Source organism: Scyliorhinus canicula, chromosome 1, assembly GCF_902713615.1.
Source record: "Scyliorhinus canicula chromosome 1, sScyCan1.1, whole genome shotgun sequence".
Lineage (NCBI taxonomy): Eukaryota > Metazoa > Chordata > Chondrichthyes > Carcharhiniformes > Scyliorhinidae > Scyliorhinus > Scyliorhinus canicula.
This window is the reverse complement of record NC_052146.1, coordinates 87,965,403-87,990,968: the sequence shown is the minus strand read 5'-3', so window position 1 is coordinate 87,990,968 and position 25,566 is coordinate 87,965,403. Positions and strand designations below refer to the sequence as shown.

General features: G+C 49.4%; 1 protein-coding gene across 1 annotated transcript in view; it reads left to right on the top strand.

Moving 5' to 3' along the window:
- myom3 (myomesin 3) overlaps positions 1-25,566 on the top strand; it is a 175,781-nt gene that overhangs the window by 118,546 nt on the left and 31,669 nt on the right. Inside the window, exons 25-29 of the mRNA XM_038795011.1 lie at positions 7,254-7,398; positions 12,141-12,200; positions 18,064-18,131; positions 18,269-18,379; positions 21,206-21,293. Coding sequence (XP_038650939.1) covers positions 7,254-7,398; positions 12,141-12,200; positions 18,064-18,131; positions 18,269-18,379; positions 21,206-21,293 — 472 coding nt within the window. The remainder of the gene's footprint in view (positions 1-7,253; positions 7,399-12,140; positions 12,201-18,063; positions 18,132-18,268; positions 18,380-21,205; positions 21,294-25,566) is intronic.

Genomic DNA, 25,566 nt, shown 5'->3' with positions numbered 1-25,566 from the left:
GAATCCCGCTCCCGCCGGCTGCTGAATTCTCTGTCCCCCCAAAAATCCCGTCGCTGTGAATCGCGCCGCCCGCCTCGAAGAATGGCGAGCACCGCGAGCAATGGGCCCCGCGGCCGCCTGAATTCTCCGGGCCTGATGGGCCGAAGTCAAACCACCTATCTAACAGCGTCAACCAGTCGTGCTGGTTGACGCTGGCCAGCGCGGAGGTGGGGCTCGGCGTGGGGCGGCCGTGGGAGAAGTGGCGGCACGGCCGCAGTTAGTGGGGGGGGGAAGGGCGCAGGACCCGAGTGTGCGTGCTGGGGGGGGGGGGGGGGGGTTCGGGGAGGAGAGAACGCGTGCTGGGGAGGGGCGGGGGTGAGTGCTGGGGAGGGGGGGGGGTGAGTGCCGGGGAGGAGAGGACACGTGCTGGGGAGGAGGGGGAGGGGCGCATGCCGGGGGGGGGGGGGGGGGGGGGGGGGGGGGTTTGGGGAGGGTGTCCGCTTGGCCAGGTGCCAGCTTCCAACATTCGCGACCATGCAGCCCATGGCACCTGACTGCGGGTGAGGTGGGGATATGGGCAATGATGACATGTCGTCTATCACCCCCACCCCCACCCCTTGTAGGCCGTCTGTGTCTGGGCGATGCCAGCCAGCACCTGGGCAATGACGCTGATGCCCTCAGCGATGGCCTGCTGGGACTGCGCCATTGCCTTCTGAGACTGGGCCATGGCCTGCTGAGACTGGGCCATGGCCTGCTGAGACTGCGCCATTGCCTTCTGAGACTGGGCCATGGCCTGCTGAGACTGGGCCATGGCCTGCTGAGACTGGGCCATTGCCTGCTGAGACTGGGCCATGGCCTGCTGAGACTGACCCACGGCCTGCTGAGACTGGGCCATGGCCTGCTGAGACTGGGCCACGGCCTGCTGAGACTGGGCCACGGCCTGCTGAGACTGGGCCACGGCCTGCTGAGACTGGGCCATGGCCTGCTGAGACTGCGCCATTGCCTTCTGAGACTGGGCCATGGCCTGCTGAGACTGGGCCATGGCCTGCTGAGACTGGGCCATTGCCTGCTGAGACTGGGCCATGGCCTGCTGAGACTGACCCACGGCCTGCTGAGACTGGGCCATGGCCTGCTGAGACTGACCCACGGCCTGCTGAGACTGGGCCATGGCCTGCTGAGACTGGGCCATTGCCTGCTGAGACTGGGCCACGGCATTGAGCGCCTCTGCGATCTGCTGCTGGCTCTGGCTCATGGCTGCCTGTGAGATGGCAGCCATGTCCTGGGCCACGGACGCCGCCCACACGGAAAACCCCAGGCCTTGCATACTGCTGCCCATGTCTGACACTGTTGCACCCATTGCCTCCACCGCGGACGCCAGCCGTGCGGTTTTGGCCTGGGTGGCACACATGACCGGCACCACTCCCAGCTCCTGGACACGGATGCACTCCTCCACCTGCGTCTGCAGCTGTCACAAACCGGCCATCACCCCCTTCGATCGTCCCTTGGTGCGTGACTGCATCGGGTATATGGGTGGGTGTGGTAACTCCAGGAACCCGGGACCCGTCTGGGCGGCAGATGGTTGCTTGCGTCGGGCTGCCCTCCAACTGCCCAGCCCCTCGGCTGCTCCTGCCTCCACCTTCTGTACAGGGGCAGCCGTGTTGTGCGCACCAGTTAGTGTCCCCGATGCCTCATCGCTAAAATGCCCAACCGAAGTGATTGTCTCTGCGATGGTGGAGGGGGGAGGAGATAGCAGTGGTGTAGCGTTGTGCTCCTCATCCGACCCGAGGTCCAGGGTACCCAGGAGTGGTGATTCTTGTCCACCCGTCCCCTGTGTGGGGGTGTCCTGGGCGTGGGTGTCCTGGGCGTGGGTGTCCTGGGCGTGGGTGTCCTGGGCGTGGGTGTCCTGGGCGTGGGTGTCCTGGGCGTGGGTGTCCTGGGCGTCGGTGTCCTGGGCGTGGGTGTCCTGGGCGTCGGTGTCCTGGGCGTGGGTGTCCTGGGCGTGGGTGTCCTGGGCGTCAGTGTCCTGGATGGGTGTGTCCTGGGTCGGCTGCAACGGGGGCCTGTTCCTATGGCTGCCCCCCAGCGTTGCTGGGTTTGGCCTGCCGGCGCTGGCGCACTCGCACTAGATGGGGGCGTCGTCCCCCAGGTGCTCTGGGGTTGTCCCGGCTCGTGGCCGTCCTGGATCGTCCTGGGGGCGTCGTATGCCTAATGGGCCGGGTCTGTCCCTGACTCATGGCTGCCCTGGATCATCTGGGGGCGTTGTCTGCCTGATGGGCCGGCTGTGGCTCGTGGCCGCTCTGGATCGTCCTGGGGGCGGTCGCCATCATCGGGGACAGGTGGGTCGCGTTTGGTTCTGCAATACACAATACAGCATGCATGGTTAGACACACAGACAGGGATAGGGGGCGGGGGATATAGGGAAAGGGGGATATAGGGAAAGGGGGATATAGGGAAAGGGGGGCAGGCAGTGGGGGTCTCACTTGGTGGTGCGCCCCCGACCTCTGCATCCGCAACCTCCCAGTCCTCGAGTCCGCCTGCAAGTTCCAGGGCCCTCTCCTCATGGATGGTGAGTGGTTGCAGTTCAGGTGGATCCCCTCCGGTCCTCTCACATCCCCGGTTGTTGTGTGCACGCTTCTCCTGTGGGGGGCGGGTGGGTGGCAGAAATAAAGGGCAACAGCGTTGGGCAGACATATACATGCAGACCAGCGGTTGTGTGTATATTCGCAGAGGTTCACAACACATCCTGTCACTGCAGCCTGCATGGGTGGGTGCAGCCAGGTCAGTTGCACCTAGAGCTATGCCGCACATCGGGGGTGGGGGGGGGTACTCACCCTGACAAGGTCATTGATCTTCTTGTGACACTGGACGCCTGTCTTTGCTGTCATGGCCACGGCGCTGACGGCCTCTGCCACCTCCCTCCACAGGCGCCGGCTGAGGCGTGGTGTGACCCGTGGCCGTGCCCAGGGTACCGGGCCTCCTTCCTCTGCTCCACTGCATCCAGGAATGCCTCGATGTCCCGCTCCTGGAACCTCGGCGCTGTGCGGCAGGCGGCCATTTTGACGGGTCTCCGGGGGGTCCGTCTTTTGTGCTGCGACGCAGGGGGGCAGTCCTTTGTGCTGAAACGCCGCGCATGTCCAGGACGGGTGACGCCATCGCGAATGGCGTCATGCTGCTGCTAGCCCATTCCTGGCCGGAGAATTAGCAAGGGGATCTGACGCCGGAGTAATTTGCGCTGTTTTTGCCACCGGGTTCGGGCCATCGCGCTGATTCACGAAGAATCCTGCCCCTTGTTGGAGTGTAGAACTGGAGGAGTTTACAGAAATAGGGGGCGGAATTCTCCGCAAGGCCCGACGCCGTCGTGAAACCCGGAGAGGTTCACGACGGTGTCGGAGGCAGCTCCTTGTCCCCTATTCCCCCCCCCCCCCCCGGGGGGTTAGGAGGGCCGTGCCGTAAACTCGGCCGCGGGGCCTTGTCGCTGGCATCAAGGCCCGGAGTGTCGAGAATGATGCGGCCGCCACGCCTAATGATGCGCAGGTTGGCCGATCGCAGGCCAGTCCCCTCCCGAGCACGGTCGTGGTGCTCACTCCCCTCTCCGCCCCCCACAAGACACAAAACAGCTTTTGGTGCCATGTTCACGCCGGCAGCGACCAGGTGTGGTTGCCGCCGGCGTGAACCGGTCGGGAACGGCAGGCCGCTCAGCCCATCCGGGTCTGGGAATCACGGGTAGCCGTGAAAAACGGCGGCCCGCGATTCTCCGAGCGGCGTGTCGCAAAACACGACACGCCATTTTGGGGGGGGTGGGAGAATCGCAGGGGGTGCCAGAGCGGCCCTCCTGCGATTCTCCCACCCGGCATGGGAGCGGAGTACCGCGCCCAGGGTGAGGCCATGGAGAGATTTGGAAAAAGAGTAACATTTTTCAAAATCAAGGGGCTGGATGCTCCGTAGAGAATTCACCGGGACCCGAGAATTGGCCTGATCGCGGAGTACTCCGCGCAACTGGGGGCCCATTGACAGAGGCCAGTCCAGCTATCCTCCGCTCCAGACTGGCCGAGTTCCCAACGGTGTGGGACTAAGCTGCTACGGCTGGTCGGAATGCTCGCATGGCAGCCGCCCTGGTGGTGGGCTGGGTGATTGGACACTGGAGGGGCTTATAGGCAGCTGGAGTTGAGAACCGCGTGATCAGGTCCTCGGGCCTGATAGGAGGGCTCTAATTTTTGTGCCTGCCTCCACGGTTCGAGTCCGCCATGGCGTTCGGCGCAGCCGCTGGAGGCCGCTACCTTGCGCATGCGAGGACTCAGAACCGGAAGTGCAGGGGCCTGTATCCGCAGCTAAAGCTGCGTGAATTACTCCGGTTCCCTGCTAGCCCCCTGCAGGCCTGTGAATTAGCTCCACTTTTTCCCAGGAATCGCTAGAGTAAAACTCCAGCGTTTTTATGCCGGCGTCGGGACATAGTCCCATTTTGGGAGAATCCAGCCAAAGGCGTTTCTTAACTGTCGGTCAGTTTATTCCAGATATTTTTCATCGATTGAATTAAATTTTGGAACTGAACATACAAGATTTCAATTCTTGCTGTGTGCTGGGATCATGAAGGATGGTGGTATATTGGTATATTGGCATGATGGTTATATTACTGGGGCCTGGACTAATGATCTCAGCTGGATCGCCAGTCATCGGGATTCACTTTTCCCACTGGCAGCGCACCACCACCAGCGGGTTTTCCAACAGCGTGGGGTGGCTTCATTGGGAAATCCTATAGACAAGCAGCAGGAGTATAGTGCAACCGCCAGCCAATGTCACACTACCAAGAAACATGGCTGGGGGGCAAGTGAATTCCACCCCTCAACACATGAGTCCGAATCCCATCGCAACAGCTGAGGGATTTAAATTCAATTAATTAAGGACATCTGAAATTTAAAAGCAAGCAATAGAGATCATGGGCGGGATTCTCCGACCCCCCGCTGGGTCGGAGAATCGCCGGGGATCGGCGTGAATCTCGCCCCCGCCGTCCTCCTAATTCTCCTGCCCGCCCAAAAATTGCCCCGGCGTGAGTTGCGCTGCCCGCCTCGGAGAATGGCGGGGTCCGGCGCGACTCGATGGGCCCCGGAACTGACCGAATTCTCCGGCCCGCGATGGACCGAAGTCCTGCCCGTTGTTTGCCAGTCCTGCCAGCATAAATTAGAGTAGGTCCCTTACTGGCAGGGCCTGGCGGCGCGGGCAGACTCCGGGGTTCTTGGGGAGCCGCGGGGGTCCCACCGATCCGCAGGCGGGCCTATGCCGTGGGGGCACTCTATTGTTCCGCACCGGAGGCCGTGGTCCTCTGTCATTCCCGATGCGGAAGCGAATCCCTCTGCGCATGCGCGGAGATGATGCCATCACATTCTAGCGCTCCCGTGCATGTGCCGACTCGCGCCGGCTGGCGGAGGCCCTTTGGCGTGGCGCCAAGCCCCTTTCCCGCCGCCGGCGGGGCGACAACCACTCCAGGGCAGGCCTAGCCCCTGAAGGTGCGGAGGATTCCGCACCTTTCGAGCGGCCCGACGCCAGAATGGTTCACGCCACTCCGTCCCGCCGGGACCCCCCGCCCCACCGGGTAGGGGAGAATCCCATCCTATGGTTTTGGATTCTCAATGTCTTTTAGGGAAGGGAATCTGCCATTTCTGCCCAGTCTGGCCTCTATGTGATCCCTGACTCCCCCAATGTGGTTCACTCTTTACTGACCTTTGGAGAAGCCAAGGAAGCCTTTTGGCTCTATTCAAGAAGACAGCTCACCTTCTCCAGGGCAATAAATGCCTTGTCAATGATGCCCACATCCCGTAAATTAATTTGTTTAACATGTCAGCTGACTTCCGAGAGAATGTGGATAATTAACTAATGTTAATTAACCAACTTTTGGCAGTCTCCTCAGATCTTCTGACTTCTCGAAAGCCTCTTTTGCTTTCAGTCTTCTTCCTGCAACTCTGTCCCCTTAATTCAGAGTATCTTCCTGAAACTCTCTTCTGTCCCATTTCCTGGTTTCTAGAAATTGGTTTGGGTCTTTAGTTTGGGTCTTTCCTCCTGACCCTTTGCATTATCCTGTCTTTTCTGGAAGTTTCTATGAATGATGTTTCCAACTGAACTGGAACTGCTTTTGCTGTCCCTGTGGACCTTTTGTTACTTGGAAACAGCATAGTTTTCCTACTTTAAAAATTGTAAAACCCCATTAAAATGCAGACATCTTTTAAAGTTAAACTAAAACTCAAGTGTCCTTAACTTACAACTGCAAAAATATAAATTAAGCTTAAATTTGAAGCTAAAACTTAATCTTAAATCTATAGGTTATGCCAAATACAGACAAATGCAAATATGAAACAGGCGGCAGAGTGGTTAACATTGCTGCCTCACAGCACCAGGGACACGTGTTGAATTCCGCCCTTGGGTGACTGTCTGTGTGGAGTCTGCACTTTCTCCCCATATCTGTGTGGGTTTCCTCCGGGTGCCTCAGTTCCCTCCAATAGTCCAAAGATGTGCAGCGTAGGTGGATTGGCCATACTAAATTCCCCCTTCGAGTCCAAAGATGTGCAGGTTGGGTGGGGTTATGGGGTTACAGGGATTTGGTAGGGAGTGGACCTAAGTAGAGTGCTCTTCCACAGGGTCAGTGTAGATTTGATGGTCTGAATGGCCTCCATCTGCGCTATCAGTATTCTACGGGAAGAAAAGGGTGGCATGGTGGCACAGTGGTTAGCTCTGCTGTCTCACTGCATTAGGGACCCGGGTTTAATTCTGACCTTGTGTTGAGTTTGAACTTACTCCCTGTAACTCTGTGGGTTTTCTCCAGGTCCTCTGGTTTCCTTCCATAGTCCAAAGATGTGCAGCTTATCATATCTATTTCATAACACTTGTTATATAGTAGCTGTGAATAAACATATTGTGCTCTGCAGAGATCATAGAGTTTCAGTCAGTTTTATTCATCTCAATTGAATTTTGAGGCCAATTGCTTTCAGAGTGTTTTGCATCAATACAAGTCCACAGCTTTGCTTTTGTGTGTTTTGGTTTTAACTTTTTTTTTTACATGGCAAGTGTGAGCTGACAGTGTCTTCATGAAGAAAAGAGGACAACAGGTCCTGAGCACAAAGAACAAACAATTATGTATCTCCTTAACTCTTCAGCATCATGTGGAATTGTGAAATAAACAATGCAGGGGCTGAGAAGGAGGTGTAAATTACAGCGGGTGAAAAGAGAGGGAATGAAAGGTTGGAGTGTAAAAAGAAAATGACAAGAATGCACTCTTTTCCATATAGACTCACAAGATTAATTTTGATAAAGCCAATGGGATTATAGAAATGATCATTCCAAATTTCTCTGAAGACGATGAAGGCTCCTACACAGCCCAGCTCCAGGATGGAAAAGCCAAGGGTCAGTTCACGTTGGTCCTGATTGATGAAAGTAAGTTCATGTTTTCTTTTTTTTCATTTATTCTTAAATTATGCTGTCACTTTTGTATTCATGAAAGGCAATGGAGTCATTCATCCAACAGTAGCTTGAATTTCATGTTGTAACTCTAATTCAAGGAGGCAATCCCACACTCCATTGGTTCCCACATGATGGATCCAACAAATTCAACATTGGTTCCTATTTAGTTTAGAGATAAGCTTCAAGCCTCATATTCCATTCCTCAACAAACCTCCACAACATTGCCTCATCCTCCTTGGCCTCACAGTCGCTCTAATGCTCACCAGCAGGGATGTACTGTTGAGGCTGTTAAGGCCAATATTTGAAATATTGTGAGCAGGTTTGAGCCCCTTAGGAAGGATATGCTGTCCTTGGAGAGGGTCCAGAGGAGGTTCACAAGAATGATACCCAGAATGAAGGACTTGTCGTATGAGGAGAGGTTGAGGAATCTGGGTCTGTGCTTGTTAGAGTTTAGACGGATGAGGGGGGGATCTCATTGAAACTTACAGAATACTGAGACGCCTAGATGAAGTGAACATGGAGAGGATGTTTCCACTAGTAGGAGAAACCAGAGCCCGAAGGCACTGCCTCAGACTGAAGGCGTGATCCTGTAAAACAGAGATGAGTAGGAATTTCTTCAGCCAGAGGGTGGTGAATCTGCGGAACTCATTGTCTTGTTATGCTCTTGGCATAGCATAAGCTGCTTCCTTGATGTTCACTCTGACAAAGGAAGGTTCAGACGTGGAGATAACTTCAACACGTTTATTAAACTATTTACAATTCTCCTACTCAGATTCGCCTCTACTGTTAATCCTTATATAGCTACTCAGACTGACAAACCAGTCTGCTACAATCCACGTGGTGGGAGTGATATTGAATCAACCCTGTGTCTGTACTCACTGAGTGTCTCCACTGGAAAGAGGAAGATCATGTCCTTTATATATGGGTTGGTGGAATGCCCCCCGTGGTAGTGCCACCTCTGTGTGTATCGTGAATACCCATTGGTCGTGCCCTATCTTACTGACCTATTGGTTGAGTGTCTGCGTGTCATGTCTCTGGTGCTCCCTCTAGTGTCTAGCTAGTTTACGTGTACTTACATTAACCCCTTGTGTACCTGCAGTGATGCATATCACCACACTCATTGCCACAGAAGACTGTGTGGTCCAAATCACTGAGTGTCTTTAAGACAGAGATCAATAGGTTCTTGATTAATAAGGAGATCAGAGGTTATGGGGAGAAGGCAGGAGAATGGGCATGAGAAATTATCAGCTGTGATTGAATAGCGGAGCAGACTCAGTGGGCCAAAAAGCCTAAGTCTGCCCCTATGTCTTATGGTTTTATATCTTTATTACCTCCAGCCTTCCCCTCAATATTTTACAAAGAACTTTAGATGATTTCAAGCGTTATCACCAACATGTCCAGTGCTAAGTTCACTCGCCTCACTCCCATTTTCCCATTTACTTTTAATGGACCCCATGTCCCAAAACATTGAATTCAAAATCCATGGGCGGGATTCTCCGTCCCACCAGCCCCATTTTCCTGCGCGGCACGCTCTCGCCAGCAGCTGGACTCTCTGTTCCCGCAGCTGGCCAATGGGGTTTCCCATTGTGGGCCACCCCACGGGGTCGGGAAACGTTTGGGGGGGGGTGGGGGCGGCACTGCTGGCTGGGTGGAAGATCCCGCCAATGGAGAATCCCGCACCACGTTGTTAAGTTCCCCCAAAGACTTTGCTCACCCAACTTTTGGGTTCTTCTCCAATTCTGCACCTCTCCCACACCCTCAACTCTGCCAACTCTTGACTCTTATAGATTTCCCCTCATTTCCCCCTATAGTCTGCAGTCTGGATCTCATTCCCGAAACAGCGTCACCTTGTTACCATTCTCCCCATCCATACAAATCGCCTCAAAATTTGTGTTTAGTCACATCCCTAATTCTACTCCTGTTACAGATCATCAATTACTTGCATGAAGCACCTTGTTTTATATGTTTGCCATATAAAAACAGTATGACTGTGAGTAATTCTAGGAAAAAGTAAAAATATATTTTTACACTTTATTTTTAACTTGGAGAATGCTGGTGAAGAGTTGTTTTCTGTTGGTTCTTTCTCAGCATGAACCATTAAACTGGTATTTGGAATCTACGGAGCAAAGTACACAGGGACTGGACTAGTAATCCACAGACCCAGGCCAATGCTCTGGGGACGTGGGTTCAAATCCCACCACAGCAGCTGATGGAATTTAAATTCAATTAATAAAATTTGGAATGAAAAGCTAGTCTCAGTAATGGTGACCATGGCAACTATCATTGATTGTTGTAAATACCTATCTGGTTCACTAGAGAAGGAAATCTGCCTTCCTTACCTGGTCTGGTCTGTATGTGACGCTAGATGCACAGCAGTGTGGTTGACTTTTAACTGCCCTCAGTTCAGTTGGCACGGTGGCGCAGTGGTTAGCATTGCTGCCCACGGTGCTGAGGACCCAGGTTTGATCCTGGCCCCGGGTCACTGTCTGTGTGGAGTTTGACAGTCTCCCCATGTCTGCGTGAGTCTCACCCTCACAATCCAAAGATGTGCAGTTTATGAAAATGAAAAATGAAAATCGCTTATTGTCACGAGTAGGCTTCAATGAAGTTACTGTGAAAAGCCCCTAGTCGCCACATTCCGGCGCCTGTCCGGGGAGGCTGGTACAGGAATCGAACCGTGCTGCTGGCCTGCTTGGTCTGCTTTAAAAGCCAGCGATTTAGCTGAGTGAGCTAAACCAGCCCCTGTGGATTGGTCCTGCTAAAAAGCCCCTTAATTAGAAAAACATTATTGGGTACTCTAATCTATCAAACAAAACTTCCCTCAGTTCAATGGCATCAGGGATTGGGCAATAAATTCTACCAACAATGCCCTCGTCTCATTAAAAAAAGAATAAAAAACACATGAAATACATTTTACTGACTTCTTGGGCTGGATTCTCCGATTTGAGGCTATGTCGGGAGGAAGTGTCTACTTTCACGATGAAATGGTCGGCAGCGCCCCCACACCAATGTTCCGCCTGGTGGGGGGCTAACAGGCGCGCCACGTAAAACTCCCAGCGTTCCCGACATAAACAGACAGAGAACTGTCGGGTCCTTGGCCGCGCATGCGCACGGCGACGACCTGCAGTGGTCGCACCGGTCGCACATGGCGCCGGCCTGCCAGATAGTGCCCTCCTGTAACCGTCCTTCCCACCCCCGGACCACCCCCTATCAGCCCCCCCAGCCCCCGCCGAAGCTCCCCCCTCTCCCGGCCAGCGGAATGGCTCCCCCCCCCGACTGTGGCGGCGCTGGACACAGCCTGCAGCCGCCATACGAGGTTGACACGTGTCCCACACCATCGGGAACTCGGCCCATCGGGGGCGGAACATCGGGGAAGGCCTTCAGGTGACGTCCTGAAGCTGTCCCAACGGTGTGTGGGGTACTCACCGATGACGCCGATTTGGAGGGGGCAGAGAATCCGAAAACAGGCATCGGCCCCCGATTTTGGCGTCAAAAGAGATTCTCCACCCGATTGCGATATCGCCGTCGGGCAACGGAGAATCCCACCCCTTGTATTTACCAATGTACAGGTTCGGCACTAATGTAAGTAATAAAATAGATCAGGTCACTTAAATATGTGTAAGCATCTTGGGAAGAGAATCACAACATGATAATTATGGATCATGTTCCAACTAGAAATGACAGAAGTGCAATTAACTGAAACTTAAATTAGATCGGGACAGATTTCAGCACGAAAAGGAGCAGTCTAGCTCCAGGAAATTGGATAAAGTGTTTAAAATGGATAAGTAAGGGGCCTGGTAAATAGGAACAGACTGACTCCAGCGGTTGAGGGATCATGAAGGAGGGGTCATAAATTAAATTGAACAGAGAGGGAGAGAAACTCATGCTGAGAGGTCACTCACTTAAAGAATCAGTGGTAGAAGTAATGTCAACATTCAAGTTTAGTTTGGATAAGTGGAAACGGGTTTGAAGAGATGTGGAAACAAGCTAACTGATGTAAACTATTTGCTTGTGTGGAGAATAAACAGACTTAGCAGTCGGTTTTCATGTTGAAATCTCTACCTATCGTAGAATCCCTACAGTGCAGAAGGTGGCCATTTAGCCTATCACCGGCCCTCTGAAAGAGCACCCTACCCAGGCACTGTGACCCCATAACTCCACCTAACCCACGCATCTTTGGACTGTGGAAGCCCACGCAGACATGGGGAGGATGTGCAAACGCCACACAGTCACCAAGGATCTATCTAAATAAAAGTTCACATTTTATAAGTCTATCAGCTTCTATAGCTAGTTATGCAACAGAAAATTGGCCTTCTGTTAATGAAATATTGAAATGTGAGTTGGTTTTAAAAAACTGGATTGTGTCCTTGGAGAACAGTGAAATAATGAAAGCATTCATAGGCTGATTGACAGTTTAAATGGCCGCACTGTATAATGACGTTTAATAGGTAGTACTACATGACTACTACTCTTATGGACTCCCACGTCCCATGGGATGAGGGGATCCCACACAACCCATTGAATTCTAATATCCTCATGGATGTCAATCAGAATCCAAAACTTCAGCTCCAGTCTCCATGGGATTTGAAACATCTGACTCTGGGGCAGGAATTCTACCTCTAACAAAAAGATTGTTCCAGCTTGTCAATTAAAAGAAACGGAAATGTAACCTATAAGCTTAAAATACATGTTTTGCTGATTCTGATATTTTTCAGAGTTCCGAGATATTTTAGCAGAGTGTAATTTCCAAAGGAATGAGTGGAAGAGAAAACAAGGTAACAAAGTTTAAAATGTCACTAACTTTATCAGTGTGTAGTTACATTGCAGGTGAAGGGCCTCAACACAAGGTCATTGGCCGTGGTTTAGTTACTAATTTACAGTTTTATGTTACAACTTTTTCCTTATGACAGACATATTTGCACAATGGGAACTGGTCACAATGTAGCCAATTTTGCTGTGCAGCGGAATGATATTATGGCCAGAATTCCTTGGCCATTGGGATTATTTTTTCTCACTGGCAGCATACCACCGCTAGTGGGTTTCCCGGTGGCTTGGGAAGGCTTCAATGGGAAATCCCATTGACAAGTGGTGGGAGGAGAGAATTAGAGAATCCTGCCACCGGCGAATGGCGCATCGCCAAGAAACACATGGCGAGGGGATAGGAGAGCCCTGCCTGATGTTTACTTTTACTAAATTAAATCAAATGAAGAATGTTTTCTCCCACTTACGACACAATTTCCCCAACATTTGGCAATGAACCACAAAGAATTCGCAAAATAAGAAACTTATATTACGATTTCAGTTGGTGTTATAACCGGGTGGGAAGCACCCAGAATGGAATCCTGCCTCAAAAGACGGTGACGTTTGCTTGTTTTTTGAAAAGGTGGAGGAACAGATTCACAAGACAGCTAATTAATTTGAATAATAAGGAAAAAAACATTTATTAAACATAAAAATGTTGGATTATGGTGCGATATGCCTTTACTCCCCTGTTAGCTTAACAAATACACACAGATTTTAAGATGAACATGGATTATTGGGTGGCGCGGTGGCACAGTGGTTAGCACTGCTGCCTCACGGCACCGAGGGCCCAGGTTCGATCCCATCCCCAGGTCACTGTCAGTGTGGAGTTTGCACATTCTCCCTGTGTCTGTGTAGGTCTCACCCCCAGAATCCAGGTGATGTGCAGGGTAGGTGAATTGACAACGCTAAATTGCCCCTTAATTGGAAAAAAAGAATTGGGTACTCTAAATTTATTTTTTAAAAACATGTATTATAAAGTATATCTGAAGCTACAAAATCTCACTAATTCAACATCCCTTTAAACACATAAGATGGCTGTGGTCAAATTCACTTGAGGTTCAGAGTGGAGAGTGTGTGTCTGAGGATTCCTCCTCAAACCCCACCTCCAGATGTTTGTCACTTGAGAGTTTCCAAACTCCACTCCTAAAAAAGATGTTAAAATCTTTGTTCACAATAATGTATTCCATTCACGGTTTGCCTTCCAAAGGCTAGTCCATGTTTTCCAAATGACTCTTTTAAGCAGAGCTTCCGCTCCACTTTTAACAGTGAATCCAGTCCAGGATGTACAGCAACCCCTTTAGGATTTCTTTGTCTTGACTCATAATTACTTCAACTCTCAATTCCCAGACTATATTAAAATGGCATCAGACATTTGATTTACCTTTGAATGTCTGCTGTCCCACTTTAAATTTTGTTACTGTAGAACCCTTTGTTTAATATTCCTTGATTTCTTCTGAATAATACCTTGATCTCTGTTCTCTTAACTCCAGTTATCTTAGACATTTTCTCTGTTCCAATTCCCTGATTATCTGGATCGTAACATGTTCCTTAGGAAGCTTGCAACTTTGTATCTCCCTTGTCCTGCCCAGTTTCTCCTGGCAAAGTAGTGAGAAGTTTACTCCCCAGTGTCCATTCTGCAATATGTCCATCTAAAGCGAAAACTTGAAACAGCTTTTTAGCTTAAATGGGCGTCCAGTTGCAAAGCAACGACTACTGCTACTATTTGCCCTTCATGCTATATCACTCTCTAAACACAATAGTAACACAGTTGGAACTTAATCAACCCCCTTCCAGGCACAGAAACAGTAAATTAAATACACTTAAAACTATACCTTCTTTCTAATGTTTTCCAATGCAAATATAATTCCCTTCAAACTACCTGTGTTTTCCTAACACTTACTAAATCATATTTCATACTCAGCATGAAATTAATTACAAGGTAGAGCATATACTGCTTTGCAGTATTGGATAAAATGAAAACCTGGTGGGATTACAAACTTCATTGTCCCCAACCTTAAAGCTGCCCTTCCTTCAGGTAACACAGGTACAAATTCATGACAATTCTTTACCTTAATCTCTACAATTAGTTTCTCGGTTCCAGTCACACTAATGAAACATTTTGCATTGGAACTGAATACTTCATGTTATTGATCACATTTATAGCAATGCTTTTCACTTAAAGGAACATCTGAAGGCATTTCTTGAATAGATTTTAAGAAAATGCATGGGTGGGATTCTCCGAGCCTTCGTGCCGAAATCGCAATTGGCCCGGGGGCAGAGAATGGGCGATGGCACCGAAATCTGGTGCCACAACGCTCCTGCGATTCTCCGGTCCCCGGAGAATCACTACAAATCGTGCGCACGCGCGCAGTCTACACGGCGTGGGTTGGGGGCCATTGACAGAGCCCCCCACCCCCCCCACCCACGATTCTCCGACACCAACTGGCTGAGTTCTCAACGGCGTGGCTCTAACCACGTTTTGCCTGTCGGGAATGGCCAGTGGCAGCTGCGGAGTCAGTCCGCTGCTGCCCTGGTGGGGGGCGGGGGGTTCCTTCACCGGGGGGGGGGGCTCATGTACGGCCAGGCTAGCGATCAGGGGCCACCGATCTGTGGGCGAGCGCGATCTCGGGGGGCCGGTCCACGGTGTGAGTCCACCATGTCGCACGGGGCAGCCGCCGAAGGCCACCGCTGTGCGCATGCGCGGACTCCGACCGGAAGTGCGGGGCCCAGTATCGGCAGCCAGAGCTGTGTGAAGTACTCCGGGGCCCTGTTAGCCCCCCTTCAGGTAGGAGAGTCACTCTGGACTTTCTTCAGGAAAGTCCAGAGAGAAACGCTGGAGTGGGGCATAGCCCCATTATTGAAGAATCCCATCCATGTTTTTAAAACATCTCAGCACCAAGGAACTGACTTTGATATGTCAACAGATATTGTAATTATACTTAAAAACCGCTAACAGTTTGGGTGATTTTTAACGCGGACTAGCTATGTGTAGTTTGACGGCATGGACAGAAAATCCCGCGAGAATCGAGAAACGCAATTCTGGCTGGAGAGACAGTTTCTCAATAGTCCCCATCCCTCGCCGGCAACAGTAAATTAAAAAGATGAAATGAAATGAAAATCGCTTATTGTCACAAGTAGGCTTCAAATGAAGTTACTGTGAAAAGCCCTTAGTCGCCACATTCCGGCGCCTGTTCGGGGAGGCTGGTACACGAGTTGGCATGGGCGTCAACCTCATTTTAATAGATTTACATGACTTTAAATGTTATTGGCAGGCGCCCTGCCACATGAACCCCCACACTGAATATTCATGTCGGCGAGGTTTCCAACAGTTTTGGTCAAATGAGAAGCAGTCGATGGGATCCCTCCAGGAGTGCAGAGATAAATATAGTCCCTGGGGGGGTAAGGGACAACCCTGGCATAGCCCTGTCACAGTTTGGCACTCATGTTGGCACTGTCAGTTTGGCACTTTCAGATTGGCACTGCCCACTTGACCCAACCTGACAGTGTCTGGTGAGCCGCCTGTTCTTGAACCATCTCAATGGCTCAATGTTTCGGGGCAGTGCCAGGGGCAAGTCCCAGTGGGAGCTATGTTGGGGGGGGAATTCTATGATACGTTGCGGGGCGAAGGCGGACATTTTTCGGGGAGGTGGAGTGACGGCGAGGATTGTCAGGGATGGGGAGAGGAATGCCGGCGAGGAATTTTAGGAGGGAGCGGAGATCCCCTGGTACCTCCGAAATGTGGGCTGGGGCCCACTTCAGTACTGATCAAAATGCCCATTAAAGATGCTCTGTAGAGCTGGTTGCTGGCTCTTTGAGGCCTGGCACCACCAAAGTGACAGCGTAAACCACACCACTCTTTTGTTCTTCAGAGATGCTCAATATTTGGTGAGAAAACTGGACTGTGCAACTGGAGAGCTACATGCCAGTTTTCAGTCTAAATCTGACACTTTGCCAAATTCTGGTCAGACTCTGCATAATATTTAATAAGACTTCCTGATATTTTAAATGTTGCAATAAAAAGATATGAGAGATTTGGCCAGATGGCACTTGTCTTTCAGTTGCTAAATGTGCTCTGAAGCCTCTAGTCTGGTTGGTAGGATATATATGCCCCTTGTGAGCTGAAAGTATGCACCCCACACTATTAGTCAATGAATCAGCCAGCCGCCGCCAAGCCTGAAACATGCAGCTGACCCTTTATATACAAATAAATGATCATTCTGCTGTTTGAGGCCTTGCTGCATGCTTTTAGTTTTCCTCAGCCATCCACAAATGGCTGCACTTCAGGAATATCAAGCCAATAAATAGTCCTTAAAGTCTTGGTGTGTTATAGTCTTTAAATTGGCCATCTGTTCAGCTGTAACTAGCAAGGCAAGGTTTTCAAATGTACTTACCTGGAGTCAGGATGAGCAGGTGTAGCCATGTGGACTGCACTTTCAAAGACTGGTTTTTAGCTAGTTAAAAATCCTCCCTTCTACCCCAAACCCCGCTTACTGCTCCCTCCCTTTCTCCTTCCTCTGGCCTTTCTTTCCCTTTGCCACTGTTTCCTTTCCAACCAAATCACCACCAGTCCCCCACCCTCCCCTTTCCTGGACACCTGTCCTAATTAGATGAGAGTTGGTGAGCCACCTGTTCTTGAACCATCTCAATGGCTCAATGTTAACGAGACCCAATTTCATGATGAACCAGTAGGCCTCACCATTCAGGTGCAGGAATTTATCCCAGCATCTAAATTTCTAATTGGGTGTTCCAGTGTGAAGCCAACAAAATACTAAAAATAATTTTTTTAAATACAGGACTTAAGCATGGCTGAAAAAAGCAACATTCTGTTGAAGCTTTTCGTCTTATAGTCTTATTTGCAAGAATTCTACTGCATGAGAAGAGGGTGCTGATTGCTTGAAAAGTGGACTCTGAATGGCAGAGGTGTTGTCATGGAGAATGCACCAAGGAATAGTTAACTGCCAAGCTTTTGTTTAATTTTGAGTTCAAACCTGGCAGGTTCACTCTGATATAATCCCAAAAAGACAGACTGCTGGGTATTAACTTGGAGGGGCAGTTCTTGTATGAGGATGCTGTTTTCAGGTAGGGCAGGCAAAAATGTGAGCTTCCCAAACATCCTACTTTAAATCTTATTTCTCTAGTTTTCCCATCCATGGGCTGCCTGATTTAACATGCTGGAACTTGGTGGGTGGGAAATACTAAACAGAAGGCTGAGCTGGCCTGAGAGCAGGTAGGTCTTGTCAAAGGGTGGCAGATGATGGAGGGAAGGGACATGGTGGAAGTTTCTAATTATGGGGAGAATGTCAATTATGTGAAGAGGCAGATGGTGGTTATGTGGTGGAATCCAAAGATTACAGATAGAGATTAAAAATAGTCACAATGTGGGAGCAGGCACGTCAAAGTGAGTGGGCTGTACTGTGTAGAAAATACTCTTGTTCCTTTTGGAAACACAAACAATCATGTAAGGACAATTACCTCATGTATTCAACCCTCTCACCTCCTTTCACCTATTGGGTTTCCCAAGGCTGGGCTTGAACATTACTACTATTGAAGATGCGTAGCTTCATTAAAGTATTTAAATGGCCAGCCTGCTGTCTTAAAGTAGCCAGGTCACCTGTCTCTCATTCCGTCTTTATTAAAATCAAGATTAAGGTGTGTTGGGTTCCTGTTTCAGATTTTTAGCTTTTTAACCTCCCACCTGAGCCAAACTCGCCCATTGGAGGTGGTTGAACATCTGTTATTCCACAGTGAAACTTTTAACTTCAATAGAAGGAATATCTTTAATACTTCAGTTGTTATCGCATTTGATATCCATAACCTATTCAACCAAAATTTCAGGTCCTTATTTTGAGAAGTACTTGCACTGGGAAGTGACAGAAGAATGTGATCTCCTTCTCATTTGTAAGGTACGAACATGTTCTGTGCAAATAAACCGCTTATAACGTAAATATTGTTTCTTTTAGTGTCACTTAAAATTACTTTGTGAGAAGTGCTGGAGTAATGTCTCGATTTTCATTTATGTTTCACTGTGTTCATTAAACAGGTGTCAAACACAAAGACCCAGACCAGTATTAAATGGTGGAAAGATGGGAAACAGATTGCAGCTGCTACATATGATCCTGCGAGTGGAATCAGTTCCCTTTCAATCTCAAAGGTAATGAAAGCTAACAATGTTGTTTTGCAGGTCCCTATTCCTGGGTGGGGTCTATCAGATAGCTTAAACTTTTGCTTTATGCTTACTACCCAAAGGTTCCGTTCAGAAGGTTTATGTTTAAAACATGTGAAATTATACAAAGGCATGAGGGTTAAAACCACAAGACAATGCCGACTTGCTCTTCTGGCGCGCTGACTAGCCCGAAGATAGTTTAATTGTTTTAGCATCAATGTACAACTGTTTGTATTTGTCCCTGTGGCTTCTCTGTTAAAAATCGTCCAATGAATTTTAATGCACAGAAAGTAGAAATAGTTGCTGAGCTCTGTGTGCTAATATAGAAACCCCATTGTAAGTTTTGTTCAAAATATTCTAATTTCTTCAGTTCTAATGCAGTGGAATAGAAAATGCCGAACCAAACAAAACACAGGAAATGTCAGAAATACTCAGCTGGTCTGACAGCATCTGTGGATAGGAAAACAGAGTTAATGTTTCAGGTTGAAAGTATACAAATTGACCAAGAAATCAACCGACCTGACGATTGGGACCAGTTTAGAATTCAGAACAGCTGGACCAATGGATTGATTAAAAAGGGAAATATAGAGTACAAGAGTAAGCTTGCAGGGAACATAAAAACTGACTGTAAAAGTTTCTGTAGGTACGTGAAGAGCAAAGGATTGGTGAAGACAAATGTTACAGTCAGAAACGGGGAATTTATAATGTGGGACAAAGAAATGGCAGAGCAACTAAATAAATACTTTGGTTCTGTCTTCACAGAAGAGAACATAATTAAGGTACCAGAAATGCTGGGGAAGACGGGGTTTAGTAAGAGGGAGGAATGGAAGGAGATCAATATTAGTAGAAAAATGGTGTTAGGGAAATTGATGGGATTGAAGGCTGATAAATCGCCAGCACGTGATAATCTACATCCCAGAGAACCGAAGGAAGTGGTCCGAGAAATAGTGGATGCATGTGGTCAACTTCCAAGATATTATAGACTCTGGAACAGTTCCTACAGAATGGAGAGTTGTGAATGTATCTCCACTATTTAAAAAGAGAGGTAGAGAGAAAACAGGAAACCAAAGACCAGGTAGCCTGACGTCGGTTGTTGGGAAAATTCTCGAATCCATTATCAAAGATTTTATAGCAGAGCATTTAAGAAAATAATAGCAGGATTGGACAGTTAACATGGATTTATGAAAGGGAAAGCATGCCTGCCAAATCTACTGGAATTCTTTGAGGACGTAACTAGTAGAGTTGATGAGGGGGTGCCAGTGGATGTGGTTTATTTGGACTTTCAGAGGCTTTGACAAATTAGAGATTAGTGTGTAAAATTAAAGCTTGGGATTAGGGCTAGTGTATTGAGATGGATAGAAAACTAGTTGGCAGACAGAGTAGGAATTAAGGGGCATTTTTCCAAATGGCAGGCAGTGACTAGTGGGGTACCACAGCGATCAGTGTTGGGACCCCAGCTATTCACAATACTTATTAATGATTTAGATGAGGGAATGAAATTTAATATCTTCAAATTTGTAGATGACTCAAAGTTAGGTGGGAGGGTCAGCTGTGAGGAGGATGCAGAGATCCTTCCGTGTGGTATGGACACGTTGAGTGAGTGGGTATATGAATGGCAAGTGCAGTATGCAAATGTGAAGTTATCCACTTTGGTAGCAAAAATAGGAAGGCAGACTATTATCTGAATGGCCATAAATTAGGAGAGGAGAATGTGCTTAGAGACCTGGGTATCCTTGCACACCAGTCACTGAAGATAAGCGTGCACGGGCAGCAGGCAGTAAAAAAGGCAAATGTTATGTTGGCCTTCATAGCGAGAGGATTTGAGTACAGAAGCAGCGATGTCTTGCTGCAATTATACAGGGCTTTACTGAGGCCATACCTGGAATATTGTGTGCAGTTTTGATCTCTTTACCTGAGGAAGGATGTTCTTGCTCTCCAGGGAGAGCAGCAAAGGTTTACCAGACTTATTCCTGGGATGGCAGGATGGATGTATGAGGAGAGATTGAGTCAGTTAGGATTGTATTCACTGGAGTTCACAAGAATGAGAGGGGATCTCATAGGAACCTATAAAATTCTAACAGGACTAGAAAGGGTAGTTGCAAAAAGGTGCTGGTATTCAGAACCAGGGGCCACTCTGAGGATACAGGGTAGACCATTTGGGACAGAGATGAGGAGAAATGTTTTCACCCAGAGAGGGTGAGCTTGTGGAATTCATTACCACTGGAAGTAGTTGAGGCCAAAACATTGTTGAAGCAGTTACATATAGCACTTGGGGCGAAGAGGATCAAAGGATATGGGGAGAAGGCGGGATTAAGCTATTGAGTTTGATGATCATAATGAATGGCGGAGCAGGCCCGAAGGGCCAAATGGCCTCCACCTGCTCCTATTTCTATGTTTCTATTGATGCCCTTTCATAACCTGAAACATTAACTGTCTCTGGGCTACCATTTAGAAGCTGATGTGAGATCCCGAGAGTCCCAGGTTGTGATGGTAGGGGCCTCCTTGGAGAAAAAAGGGCTTGGTAGCAGCCTCCTCATGTTTCAGCAATACTCTTCTGAACCTTTATGGCCTCTTGCTGCCTCTTCAGATGCCTGCAGAAGCATTCCCAATCCAGCACCACTGAGATTTTTCATTGTTGTTGAGAGCAATGCTACCAGGAATGATCAAGCCTTCAGAATGAGGATGGGAAATGGCAAGATGGATGAGAGTGGCAAGCAGAAATCCCACAGGAATCCCACTCCGAAGAGGAAAATCCCTGTGCATGTCTCCAATTGCATTAACTTGTGTTTTTTACGGAATTGTTTTTTTCTCCAGGTCACCAAGAAGGATGAAGGAGTTTATAAAGCAGTAGTGGCGGATGAAAGGGGACAAGATTCTAGTGTTCTTGAGTTGCTCAATCAAGGTATAAAGATTTTAAATTTAAAATTCTGAAATTTTCAGAGACAAAGCAACACTTTCTCAAAGGCAACTGGAAATGGGCAACATGTGCTGGCCTTGCCCGTGACACACACATCCTGTGGAAAAAATAAAAACACTGTCTCATTATTGCTTTGTGCTTTAACTCAGAACGAGTGCAGCCAACTGATATGAATTTGGAGCAGGAGTCGGCCAGTCGGCCCTTCGAGCCTGATCTGCCATTTAACAAAATCATGGCTGATCTGATTTTAACACCAACTCCACATTCCTGTCTACTCCCGATAACCTTTCAACACCCCCCCCCCCCATGTTTATCGATGATTCTATATACCTCTGCCTTAAAAAATATTTGAAGACTTTCCCTCCACCGCCTTTTGAGGAGACGAGTTCCAAAGGCTCTCAACCCTCTGAGAGAAAAAAATAAATTCTTCATCTCGGTTTAAAATGGGCGACCTCTTATTTTTAAACAGTGACCTCCTAGTTCTAGATTCTCCCACAAGAGGAAAAATCCTCTTCACATCCACCCTGTCAATACCCCTCAGGACCTTATGTTTCAATCAAGTCCCTCTTACTCTTCTCAACTTCAGTGGATACAATCAAGATGGTCTAACGCCCAACCATTCCAGGTATTAATCAGGAAACCTTCACTGAACTACTTCCAATACATTTAGAACCTTCCTTAAATAAGGAGACTAAAACTGCATTTCTCTCTCCATTGACCGCACTCCATAATGCAAACGATTTTCATCTGATGAAGGAGCAGCACTCCGAAAGCTTGTGACTTCAAATAAACCTGTTAGACTTTAACGTGGTGTTGTGAGACTTCTTGCAGTCTTTCTTCAACCCACCCTCTGCTGGTAGCAACAAGGTATAATCGAACAAAGTTCCCTTTCCCATGGATATCTTTTCTGGACCCAAAAGTTATGTTTAACTTCAGCAGGCAAATAGTTGGTTCTTTGGATCAAATTCCCTGTGGTTTGGCAGATAAATTTCAGTTCTCTTTCCAGCTGCGGTCCTTTTGTTTGCTGGTCTGACTTCCTCAGTCAGAGAGAGAGATATACCAGCAAAAAAAAATGTCAGCTGTTGGTTGCTTCCGTTACTGTGTAACACACCTTTGGTGTGAAACTCGCAGCTGCTTACCCTCACAAAGACACACAGACAAAGACTGGCGTAGTACTTTCAGATAGTTTTTAACCAATTCTGTGTATATTCCAAGATAAAACTGGAATCCACTAGTCCGCCTGGGCATTACACCCAGGGGGCGCAATTCTCCCATCGGGAGACTAAGAGCGCGATTCTCCGCCCCCCACGCCGCGTGGGAGAATAGCGGGAGGGCCTCCAGACATTTTTATGCCCTCCCGCTATTCTCGCCCCCCCACGCCCGACCCACGCCGTTTTTTACGGCGAGCGGCAATTCTCCGAGGCCGATGGGCCGAGCGGCCAGGCCTTCACGCCCGTTTCAACACAGCAGCAAACACACATGCTCGCTGCCATCGTGAAACGGGCGCCAGATGCCCGTTTGGGGCATCTGGGGGCCCGATTGGCACGGCAGTACCACGGCAGTACCTACAACCCCCCTCACGGCTCACTCCTCATTCCCCCACTCTCACAGCTCTCCAAGCCACCTCACTCTACAACTCATCAGCACAACCCTTGCTCTCTCAGCTCTCTCCCCACCTCACAGCCTAACCCCCTTTCCCCCCTCCTCCTCATAGCACCATCCCCTCACCTTGCTCACACACTGCATGGGGGGGGGGGGGGGGGGGGGGGGGGGGGGTCAAAGTATTTTTTAAGTCTCATAAAAGGGTCACAGTGGGAAAAAGTTTGGGAAGCCCTATACTCCTGTGCATCTTGTAGATGTCCACTAATACAGTAAGACTTGCAATAGAGTGAAAAGGTTTCCATCTTAACGTTGACAAGCAAAGGCTCTGTGAGGTGTAAGGCTGACTTTTTCTTGCAAGTAAGTCAAACTAAGTTGAACTATTCATTTGAGTAAGTTACTCAATTAAAATGTATAAATCTACATAGTGGAAAATTATTACACAGTCAATTAAAGAATATGAGATAGAATAGTATTTTGTAAGTACATCTTAACTTCGAATAAATGGTTGAATATTTTCTAATTCACAGCTGTTTGATCCTTCCCGGTTTCCTTGCAACAAATTTCAATAATTTGTTATTCAGGATCATTCTAAAACTGATACTGTACATCCAATACCACAGAAAGGGCACTCCCTCTTAACTAAATAGAAAGCATTTTGTTTTAGTGAGTAGGATTGATATTGGAATTCCTACAATGCAGAAGGAAGCCATTCGGCCCATTGAGTCTGCACCTACCCTCCAAAAGAGCACCCCACCTAGGCCTAACCCCCCACTGTATCCCTGTCACCCCGTAACCCCATCTAAACTTTGGATACTAAGGGGCATTTTCTCATGACCAATCCACCTAACCTGTGGGAAGAAACCAGGGGCAGGATTCTCCCCTAACCAGTGGGGTGGGCCGTGCCGGCGCCGAGGAGTGGCGTGAACCAGTCCAGCGTCGGGCCGCCCGCAAGGTGCAGGATCCTCTGCACCTTCAGGATCTAGGCTGGCGCCGACAGGGTTGGCACCACACCAGCCAGTGCCGAAGGACCTGGCACCGTGCCAAAGGGTGCCAGCCAGAAAGAGTTGGTGCATGTGCGGGAGCACCAGCATGTGCTGGCAACATCCCAGCGCATGCGCAGGGGGTTCTTCTCTACGCCGGCCATGGCGGACTGTTCCACCAGCCGGCGCGGAGGGAAAGAGTGCCCGCACGGAACAGGCCCGCCTGCGGATGTGTGGGCCCCGATCGCGGGCCAGGCCACCATGGGGGGCCCCTCGGGGCCTGATCCCCCCGCGCACCCCCAAGGACTCCGCAGGCCGCCCGCAGAGCCAGGTCCCGCCGGTACGGACCTGGTGTATTTTAAGCCGGCGGGATCTGCCGAAAACGGGCTGCCACTCGGCCCATCGCAGGCCGGGAATTGCCGGGGGGGAGGGGGCCGCTGCCAACGTCCCCCGAACGGCGCGCCGTGCGATTCCTCTCCCCACCGAAAAACCAGCGCCAGAGAATCCGGCAGCCGCGTCGGGGCGGGATTCACACCGCCCCTCACCAATTCTCCAAACCAGCAGGGAGTCGGAGAATCCCGCCCCAGATCAGTCAGAGGAAACATACGTAGATCGTAGATATGGAGAGAAAGTACAAATTGTGCCACCATGCTGCCCTGTGTCTCAGTTTGTGAGAAACCATCCATATATGTAACATTGAGCATGGGTGGGATGGGGAAAGACTCTTCCACATATGCTGGAGCAGAGAGAAGACAAAGATATTTTAAGAGTTTTTAAAAGATTGTAAAAATATAAAAGAGATTATAATGATAAGGTGAGCAGGTTTGGAGTCAAAGGGCTCAATTCAACTGAGTGCATTTAGCTGCATGTTTCCCGGTGCTCACAGTGCCGAGAAACACATGGCTATCCAACCCAACTCACATTGTATAAGGGGCCTTAGCATGGAACACGCGGCCAAGGTTGCACGTAGCCCTGTTTTTAACACTGGGTAGCTCCAGTCGCCGGAACTCCCCAGCGTAGCGATCTCCAAGGCCCCAAAGCAATCCCCTCCCCACTCCCCCCAGGCTGAATGCACAATGGTAGGGACCCCAGCACCACCCCCCGGCCCTCCCACCCCCGCAGCCCCCGCCAATACCCACGGAGGGCACACTCGGCTTGAGCACACGCATGCAAAAAATGCAAGCTTGGCTGTGCCAAACTGGCAGTACCTATACCAACTGGAGTGCCACATGGACACCTTGGCTGGCACGTAGGTGGCACTAACAAGATGCCAGGCTGGCATGACTAGGGTGCCTAGATTATACCAGTATTGCCTGGGCACCACCCTGCGAAAAGGGCATGCAACTGGGGGCCGTCAATTCCCTGGGAGATCCCCACGAGTGCCGTTCTGTCATTTGTGGGGACCAGCGCTGATTGGCACTTACCCAAGGTCTCCGAGGCAAGGAGATGAATCCCAAAGCATCACGCACCTCGGGAATCTGCACATTAGAGTGAAACTAACTGTCTCGCTCTAATATTCAAATTAGCCAAAAAATAATCCTGCCCACAATGGGCAAGATTTACATCACAACGTCTTGTAAGATTGCATTTGATCTCGCGAAGCGTTGTGATCCGGGTAGATCCCGGGAGCGGGGTCTCCCGGCTTCTATCAGCCATACTGCATCGCGCCGAGCTGC